Source organism: Megalobrama amblycephala, linkage group LG1 (genome assembly GCF_018812025.1).
Source record: "Megalobrama amblycephala isolate DHTTF-2021 linkage group LG1, ASM1881202v1, whole genome shotgun sequence".
Taxonomy (NCBI): Eukaryota; Metazoa; Chordata; class Actinopteri; order Cypriniformes; family Xenocyprididae; genus Megalobrama; species Megalobrama amblycephala.
In genome coordinates this window covers 68,212,116-68,221,915 of record NC_063044.1, presented here as the reverse complement: position 1 = coordinate 68,221,915, position 9,800 = coordinate 68,212,116, and the positions used below count along the sequence as shown (strand labels likewise).

The 9,800-nt window shown below is 37.5% G+C and overlaps 1 protein-coding gene across 1 annotated transcript; it reads right to left on the bottom strand.

Annotated features, from left to right (window-relative positions):
• Positions 1-2,412: 2,412 nt before the first annotated feature.
• On the bottom strand, positions 2,413-5,101 carry LOC125246888 (gastrula zinc finger protein XlCGF57.1-like). Its single transcript, XM_048157986.1, has one exon. It carries the CDS (start codon positions 5,044-5,046, stop codon positions 3,661-3,663), a length of 1,386 nt encoding a protein of 461 aa, XP_048013943.1. The 5' UTR covers positions 5,047-5,101; the 3' UTR covers positions 2,413-3,660.
• Between the last annotated feature and the right edge of the window lie 4,699 nt (positions 5,102-9,800).

Below are 9,800 nucleotides of genomic sequence, written 5' to 3'. Positions count from 1 at the left end.
AGGACAGTGGCCCTCCAGGACCGAGTTTGCCCAGCCCTGCTCTAAACTAACTGAGGCCATGTCATCGATTTCAATCTGGCTTGAACAATCCTGTCTGCAATTGAATATATCTAAAACGGTTACCATGTTTTTTTCTAAAAACAATATAAATATAGAACCTGAATTTTTATATCTGGAGAAAGGTTACAGGTCGTCACAGAATATAAATATTTAGGATTATATATAGATTCAAATCTCAATTTCAAAACTCACATCAAAAAAGTTAGTAATAGGATTAAGTTCAGTTTAGCAAATTTTAGATTCATTAGAGATTTCATGTCAACAGAAACGGCTAAATTATATTTCTTTTCCATGATTTTATCCCACATAACATATTGCTTAATAAGCTGGTCCAATACTCACTCTACAACAATAAAACCATTAGAAAGATTATACAAACAAGCATTAAAAATACTGGATAAAAAACCATACCACTACCACCACTGTAGTATTCTGAGGAAATATCAGTTACTTACCTGGGATAATCGAATTAAATTTAAAAACATTTGTTTAATTTATAAAACTAGATATGGCTTAGCACCCCCTCCACTATGTGATTTTATACATTTTAGATCTAGTGAGGTTAGGGTAACTAGAGGGGCAGTGAGGGAAGACTGCATCATACCCCGGAGAAAAACAGCTTTTGGTCAGGCCGTCTTCTCCGTAAGAGCAGTTCAGCAATGGAACACAGTGCCGGCAACCATTAGAGAGTCTGTGTCATTCTTTTCATTCAAAAAGAATGCAAAAAAATGGCTTGTAGAGAGCCAAACTTGTGGGCACTAATGCTTTTATGTGTGTATTTAAATATTATATCATTTTTATATGAATTGTATTTATTAACCATAATGTGTTGTAAATTTTTTTGTGTGTGTGTGTGTGCTTTTGTACTTGTGATTATTTTTAAAGGTTGCCTTGTTTAAATCTGGCTGGGGGACTACCGATGAAAATTAGCACTTTTGAGCTAACTCGGGTACATTTACATTGTTTTAATGTTTATTAATGTACATTGTCCCCTTTCAAATAAAGAAATAAACTAAACACAGACACAGGATCTGATTCAGGGGCTGGAGAAGACACTGGAGCAGATTCAGGGGCTGGAGAAGCGGCCATCTTGTGACAAGTCTCTGGGAAGGCTGCCATTTTGTGACAATGCTCTGGAGTCCTATTAGCAGCTGTAGCTGGAAGGAAGGCAGACTTTAGCACTGTTTGAAACCCATTTGTGCTCTCAGGGAAATACAGGAAGTAGGAACGGGCCGATTCATCGGATGGGTATGTGGAGGGAACCGGCGGGAAGTGAGCCAACCAGGCTACGTGTGTTTCTGATGGGGCTGGATGAGATGGTTCAAATTTAGAACCATTTAAATAGAGAATAAGATTAATAGACTTGACTAGAGAGAAATAACAGGCAGGTTCGCTATAGTGAATAGTATCCTTATCCAGACTCATCAGAAAACAAGCACTAAGGGGAGCATCTGGCCAGCCCACCTGATGAGAGCTCAGTAAACTCCTCCACATACTTCTCCAACGGACGACCATACTGCTTGAGACCCCACAGCAGAGATGTATTATTGGGGTCGGCAGGATTAGATGGGAGGAGAACGTGCCTACGGACAGATACTCGGGAGACACAGAGGTAAACATAGATGGATGTGTTTTGACAAACAGAAGGTAGATGACAGTGATGTAGGTAAGTGAACAGATGAGATGAACTAGGTTGAATGGAAACTAGGTAAGTAGACATACATAGACGTAGGGTCATGGAGAATACAGGGAGATCACTGGAGTGGAAACAGAAGGTCCTTAGTTACGCTGGAGACAAACATAGAAATGTCCTTCATGCATGAATGCATCAATGAGACCAGGACAACTGAGGGAGGTGAGTGGCATGCTTAAATAGTCTGATGGGAAGCAGGTGCGTGTGATTGGCAGATCAGGAGCGGTAATGAGGAAGTGTGTGCAGCCGTGGGCCAGGGAGGATGAAGGGAAATGGAGTTTGTGGAGACCAGGACAGACAGAGACTGTGACATGGGCTTTGGTTGTTGTTGGAGACGTTTATGAAACACATGACACATCATTGCTCCAATTGTAAATGAGTAGACCTACATCAAAAACTCAATGGAAAGCTATTTAAAACATTTCAGTGTCTTTTTTAATTATTTTTTAAATAATTACATCAAATGATTGATGTTGTGTGCTGTGGCTTTACCTTTGCAGGCACACTATTGGCTGATTCAGAGGTTGATTTTTAACAGCTAAGTCAAAGTAACAATGGATGCAATGTAATCTACTAGAGTCAATAATATATAAATAAGTCAGAATAAATGCAAATGTAACAATTTATTGTTAGTCATGCCAATTACAATATCAGTTAAAAAATGATCAATCCAAAACATCAAATGCTCAGAAATGACAGTAAAAGATGCATACCTGACATTTGGAAAATACATAATGAATGTCTGGAGGAGACTGAGCATTATGAGCTGATCTGGCCACAGAATCACACCTCAAGTCTCCTCCAACATCTCTGACCAAGACAGAAACTTATTTCAAATGGAATCATGGAATTTGCAATAATCGAGGTCCCAGACTTGGGTAGTTTACATCTTTAGGGGACAAGGGAACAATTTGCATAGAAGGCCAATTGGCAGAGGACCCACCCTCGACAGAAAGCAAAATATCTTGTGATAGAAATATTTTATGTCAACATGAAATGTACAGAAAATGCAGACTAAGGATGCTCAGGTCAAAGACCAGTCATATGATTAGCTTAGATCATTACAAACCAATCACCAGAACAAATCACAACGAAGAAGACATTGATTTTTACTCAGCTGTAAGACTTAAATGTGCATGTATCTTTCTATTCATTGAGACTCACTCTGTTGTTGTGACAAGTGACCTCCCAGCCGTAAATAAAACTTAATTTCCACAAAGAGCAACTTGGAAGTCGTGTCAGGTATATGCTGCGCAGCTAAGGAATAGAAGTACTAAAGATTCTACGCTCAAAAGACCACAGCAGAGACAGTGATAGTGTTGGAAGACTATAGAGTCGCCCTCGGGGTGAGGCTGTAATACTCTGAGTTAGTATTAATGATCCTGTGTCGGACCATCATACACATGAGAAGGACGGTGAGAGTGTATAGATGCTAAAGACCTGTGTGCTCACGTGTGATTGAGGTAGTGAGAGTAGCTTCTTGACGGGATGCCGTCATCTTACTTCGAGAAGGGAATTACCTCGAGATACTGTAGTATTATGTTGTATTATATTCTGGACGGGAATTACCTCATAGGTACTATAGTACTGTATTGGTACTGAGTATTATATATATTATATTGACAACTGGAGGTTGTTTGAATTGTCAGTGGTGAATTCAGATTTGTATTGAGAATTTCCACGACAATCTCTAAACTCTTACAACCATTATTGCCTTTGGGTTCACCTCTGTGGGATTGAGACATTTTACCAGTCACACTGAGACATTTCAAATGATACCAAACATGTATAGTGTTGTATGATAATTGTCCACATTAAACTGTATCGTAGGGATAATCCATTTTTTAAAGGTTAAGATTAATTTTCTTTTTCTCAGAGAGTAGCCCTCTCTTCCAGTTTCTATAAACTTAGACATGTGTGTGCAGCTTCTCTCTGCTGTGGATCCTCTCATGTGTTTTCAGATTTGTTGACCGATTGAATTCCTTGTCACAGTGTGAACACTTGTAATGTTTTTCTCCAGTGTGAATCCTCTCATGTGTTTTCAGATTTGATGAATCATTGAATCTCTTGTCGCAGTGTGAACACTTGTAAGGTTTTTCTCCAGTGTGAATTCTCTCATGTCTTTTCAGATGTGCTGAACAACTGTATCGCTTGTCACAGTGTGAACACTTGTAATGTTTTTCTCCAGTGTGGATCCTCTCATGTGTTTTCAGATTTGATGAATCACTGAATCTCTTGTCACAGTGTGAACACTTGTAAGGTTTTTCTCCAGAGTGAATCCTCTGGTGCTGTTTTAAATGGCTCAATGAAATAAAAGTCTTCTCACACTCAAAGCACATGTACTCTCTCACACCAGTGTGTTTTTTCTGATGTGTTTTTAAATTTGGCAGCTGTGAAAAACCCTTTCCACACACAGAACATGAATATGGTTTCTCCTTCATATGAACTGTCAGGTGTTTCTTCAGGTTTGATGCAGTAATAAATTTTTTGCCACACTGATCACATGTGAACGGCTTCTCTCCAGTGTGGATCATCATATGAATCTCAAGACTAGATTTGGTTGTGAAACCTTTCCCACACTGATCACATGTGAACGGTTTCTCTCCAGTGTGGATCCTCATGTGAATCTCAAGATTATAATTGTTTGTGCAACCTTTCCCACACTGATCACACTTGAATGGATTCTCTCCAGTATGAACTCTCATGTGAATATCAAGACTTTGTTTGTATGTGAAATTCTTTCCACATTGACTGCATACATACGGCTTTTCTCCAGTGTGAATTCTCATGTGTTCCTTAAAATTTCCTCTTTGTATGAAACCCTTTCCACATTGATCACATGTGAACGGCTTCTCTCCAGTGTGGATCCTCATGTGACGCTCAAGATTACGTTTACTCGTGAAACTCTTTACACACTGAGTGCATGTGAACGGCTTCTCTCCAGTATGGACACTCATGTGATGCTGAAGACTTTGTTTGGTTGTGAAACTCTTTCCACACTGAGTGCATGTGAATGGTCTTTCTCCAGTGTGGATCCTCATGTGACTCTTAAGATTACAACTGCTTGTGAAACCTTTCCCACACTGAGCACATGTGAACGGCTTCTCTCCAGTATGAACTCTCATGTGAATCTCAAGACTCTGTTTGGTTAATAAACTATTTCCACACTGATCACATGTGAACGGTCTTTCTCCAGTGTGGATCCTCATGTGAATCTCAAGACTGTTTTTGGCTGTGAATCTCTTTCCACACTGATCACATGTGAACAGTCTCTCTCTAGTATGAACTCTCATGTGAATCTCAAGATCACGTTTGTTTGAGAAACTCTTTCCACACTGAGTGCAGGTTGTAGATTTCTTGGTTCTTCTTTTCTTAAAAAATTTCTTTCTAGTCTTTGAGCGACTCAAAGGTTTTTCTCCAGGTTTGACAGGATGTTTCTCCTCCACTTCACTCAGTTCTTCACTCTCCTCCTCCTCTTTAATCATATCTAAAATGGAAGAAAAAGAATTTTAGACAAATCATAAAAGATTATAGACAAATCCCATGTTTCTGTAGTGAGAACTTCAAGGTGGAGTAAGTGGATTTTGAAAACACTGTTTGAGGAGACAGAATGAGTAAGAGGGAGATTTGAAAAAAAAAAAAAAAACAGAAAGAGAAATGATTAGACAAAATACAAAATAGCTCAAAAGAATATCACTGGAATGAAGATGTATGACTGGGCGAGCGCTTTAGGACCTGCATTAAAGGATACTCCTGATACTCACCCCCATGTCATCCAAGAAATTAATGAATTTCTTTCTTCAATCGAAAAGAAATTAAGGTTTTTGATGAAAACATTCCAGGATTTTTCTCCTTATAGTGGACTTCAATGGGCACCAAACGGTTGAAGGTCAAAATGACAGTTTCAGTGCAGCTTCAAAGGGCTTTAAACGATACCAGACGAGGAATAAAGGTAATGATCGCCTTGCACATGCTTCCGCTTTCCGTATTCTTCAAAAAGCTTATGCTGTATGTCCTATACCTTCTCTATTCGACTTACAGAATGAATACAGTGCCAGTTTAGTTTTTTTTCCAAAAGTAGAATAGGGAATGAGTAGGACATACAACGTAAGCTTTTGAAGAATACGGAAAGCGGAAGCCCTTGCAAGTCAATCATTTGTGTTTATAAAGCATATACAGTGAAAATGACAGATTGTTTCTCTAGATAAGACCCTTATTCCTTGTCTGGTATCGTTTAAAGCCCTTTGAAACTGAAATTTTAACCTTCAACCGTTTGGACGCCATTGAAGTCCACTATAAGGAGAAAAATCCTGGAATGTTTTCATCAAAAACCTTAATTTCTGAAGAAAGAAAGACATGAACATCTTGGATGACATGGGGGTGAGTAAATTATCAGGAAAATTTTATTGGAAAGTGGACTAATCCTTTAATATTAGAAAAGCTTTTCAGTTCTGGAGAGAGCTAAGTGGGAAGGCCTGAAAACAGACGCAGAGGCTGCTTTGATCCCGCTACTCATGTGAGTAATACTGGGTTTTGATTGTCTGGAGCTGCTGTGCTGTTTGCAACTGTAAGAACCATGGACAAACCAGACAAATTAATCATTCAGATGATACTTTCAAAACATAATTTCAGAAATCCAAGCTCAAAGAATCTAAGTTTCAGCTCCAGTCTGTCTACAGAACAACCCCTGCAAGGTACTTTTATGGCACTCATGCTTCCTGACTGAAGGAGAGGTGAAAAAACAAATGGTCATCAAAAGATAAAGAATATTTGATCTCTAGATCGAAATGGACAGAGACACAATGCAGGCCTATTTGTCTGAGTGACCTAACTTTACAGAAAAACCCACAAAGACTGTTCTGCAACTAAAACTGTTTTGTTCAAAACAATTTGAAACGAACTTTTCAAACATCTTTCAACTACATAAATTTTATATCATGTCTACACATACTACCTGTAACCCGAATTTTAATCACTTTTCCTCATTTAAATCATGGCTTGAATGAAATCTGTGTAAAATGTATCATATTCCATTTAATAGAAATCAAGTCTAAGGTACTCTCTGCCAAAGTCGGCAATTTCAGAGACCGGAGATAACGGTTATTTTATGATTGGGGGTTGAGAAAAGCCATGTTTTGAAACAAGATGATACCTGATTGGCCAGAACTCCTCTCAGAGCTGGGACAAATGCCTAAGTTTAAATAGTCACATCAAAGAACTAGAAAAAAAGTAACCATGGTGTAACAAGAAGTACAAAATGAATACAAGCTGACAAAAGACAGACAATAAACTCATTAAAGCCATCCAAATTTCACTCATTTTCATTTCTTTTAACTTACTTTTCTGTTGATAGACTCGTATTCCAAGTTTGGCCGCAAAGTTTAACCAACGACTTTTTCCACCTAAACTTTAACTCCAGCCACAACAAAGAGCCTTCCTTTCACTTTGCCAACATGCTTGAACATGATTGGTTTTTACCTAACACAATTCAGACCTGAAAAGACCCTGCAACAAATCATCGACTCATCTTTTGAAGTGCATATTTTGCTAGAAATCCTGCTCATCATTTCATTTTCTCTCTTAAACCCCTTTCTCATTTCCTTTCTTTCTGCAACATGTACAAATGTTTGTGTGTGTGTGTACGTGTTTGTGTTAGAATAATCAATAAAGTCTCTTGTAGATTTTAAAAGAAAGTGTCTTGTATTATGTGGTTGTAAAATTTAATGTCTTAAACTGTCGATCTTGTTACCGAGCTATTAATTAGTGTTTTCACGATAGCTGGATATTCATATCCGTTACAATACCATAGTACGGCCCGAGCAGATGAACGCTGGATGATTCAGTTGCTCGGTTGTAAACTAAATGACTCTTTAAAATGACGCTTTATTTTTTGTTAAGAAATATTTTGTTGCATGTCAGTTGTGATAAACAGACATCCACTCTCGCAATGCTTGTGCAACAGAAGAGTTGATTCGTGATTCAGATCACGTGTCAAACTGCCAAACTGCTGAAATCACATGACTTTGGCGCTCCGAACTACTGATTCGACACAAGATTCATAATGCTCCAAAGCTTTCTGAAACAGTGTTTTGAAATCGGCCATCATTATACAAGTCTTTTTTTTTTTTTGGTGCACCAAAAATATTCTCGTTTCTTTATAATATTAATATTGAACCACTGTACTCACATGAACTGATTTTAATATGTTTTTAGTACCTTTATGGATCTTGAGAGAGGAAATGTCATTGCATGTCATGCAGGCTTCATTAAGCCATTGGATTTCAACTAAAATATCTTAATTTGTGTTCAGAAAATTAACAAAGGTCTCAAGGGTGTAGAATGACATGAGGGTGAGTAATAAATGACAGAATTTTAATTTTTGGGTGGCACTAACAGTTTAAAGTTTCTTCACAACCTTTAAAAAAAGTACATTCTATATGCGTGTAGTATGAATTAATTCTGATGTAGCCTACTACATCTGCCATGTTATTACTGTCACATGACCTACCAGCGTCAGTTAGGTCCCTTCAAATCTATTCACAAATCCTCTCCCATGTCCTCATGGGCAGAGGTGGGTAGTAACGAAGTACATTTACTTCGTTACATGTACTTGAGTAGTTTTTTGGAAAATTTACTTTTTAGAGTAGATTAAAATGTGGGTACTTTTACTTTAACTTGAGTACATTTGTAATGAAAAATCTGTACTTTTACTTCGCTACAATGGGCAACGTTCCTCTCGTTACTTTATTTTAATTCTATACTGTAAATGTTAAGAAATGCGTAGTTTATTCCATGCGCGCTGTCTCTTTTTTCATGAACGATGCCCCATTCACAAATGAATCACTCTTTTGAGTCGATTCTGTTCAAAGACTTGATCAAACAAGTTAGTAAAGCTGTCTAAATTGATTCGCGAATCAGTTTGAATGATATTTGTTCAGTTCCTGCACACGCTGAATCGTTTGAAGCGGTTTCTCACTCGGAGCGGATGAAGTGGCAGTGTGGACCTACAGTCAATTAAAAGCAAATCTGCAAATGCATCCAATTGTTTGCCAGCGATGAAGACCTTTATTAGTTGAGCTGCGTATGCTGTCTGTGAACAATTCCACAGGTAGGCCTATCGTTTTCATTTGATTTTACTTCATGATACAGCCAATAGCCGACATTTTACAACCAAACAGATTATTACGTCACTATAACAAAAGTATGTAGTATTTCTTTACTGTTTTTATGGGCATATATCTTAATTTATACATTAATTTATACATATACTATTGCGCAATGGCGGCGCCAGCGACCTGTTCGTCTTGAAAATGAACGCTTTGCGTTGACACAGTTAAGCAGTTACACGCGCCTGCTGAAATATACATTTGAAAACATTTTGGAGAACAGACCGAAGAAGATCCGTCGATGTGTATTTGATCATTGTTGTGTCAAGTTCAGATATGAGTGCGAGCACATGTAAAGAGTTTTCTCTCTTCTTTAAAATGTAACGTTAGCTGTATACGTTAATATAGTAACGATACATTCGGGTTACAGATGCTAGAAATAATGCTTGTCTCTTCTATGTTTGTTTGTTGCAAAGATAACTAATTATGATAATAAATTAAATATCTATTTAAATAATAAACATTAAATAATAACATGCTATTGTGTGTGTGTGTGTATATATATATATATATATATATATAATAAAAGCTACTTGAGTAAGATTTTTATTGGATACTTTTTTACTCTTACTCAAGTAACTATTAGGATTATTACTTTCACTTTTACTTTGAGTAAATATTTCTATAAGTACTTGTACTTTTACTTGAGTACAGTTTTTGGATACTCTACCCACCTCTGCTCATGGGATATTAAAGTGTCCATTGTATGCACACTTCAGAATCTCGCCGTAAGTAGTAAGTCATCCGGGTACCTTTAGCCTATTGTTTTTCGAGTGCCATGAATTCTGACCTTTTTTGTTCTAGGGGTGTGCAATATCATACCGTCCACGATAATACCGGTAAATGTTTTTACATGATAAAAAAAAGTGTCATATCACGAT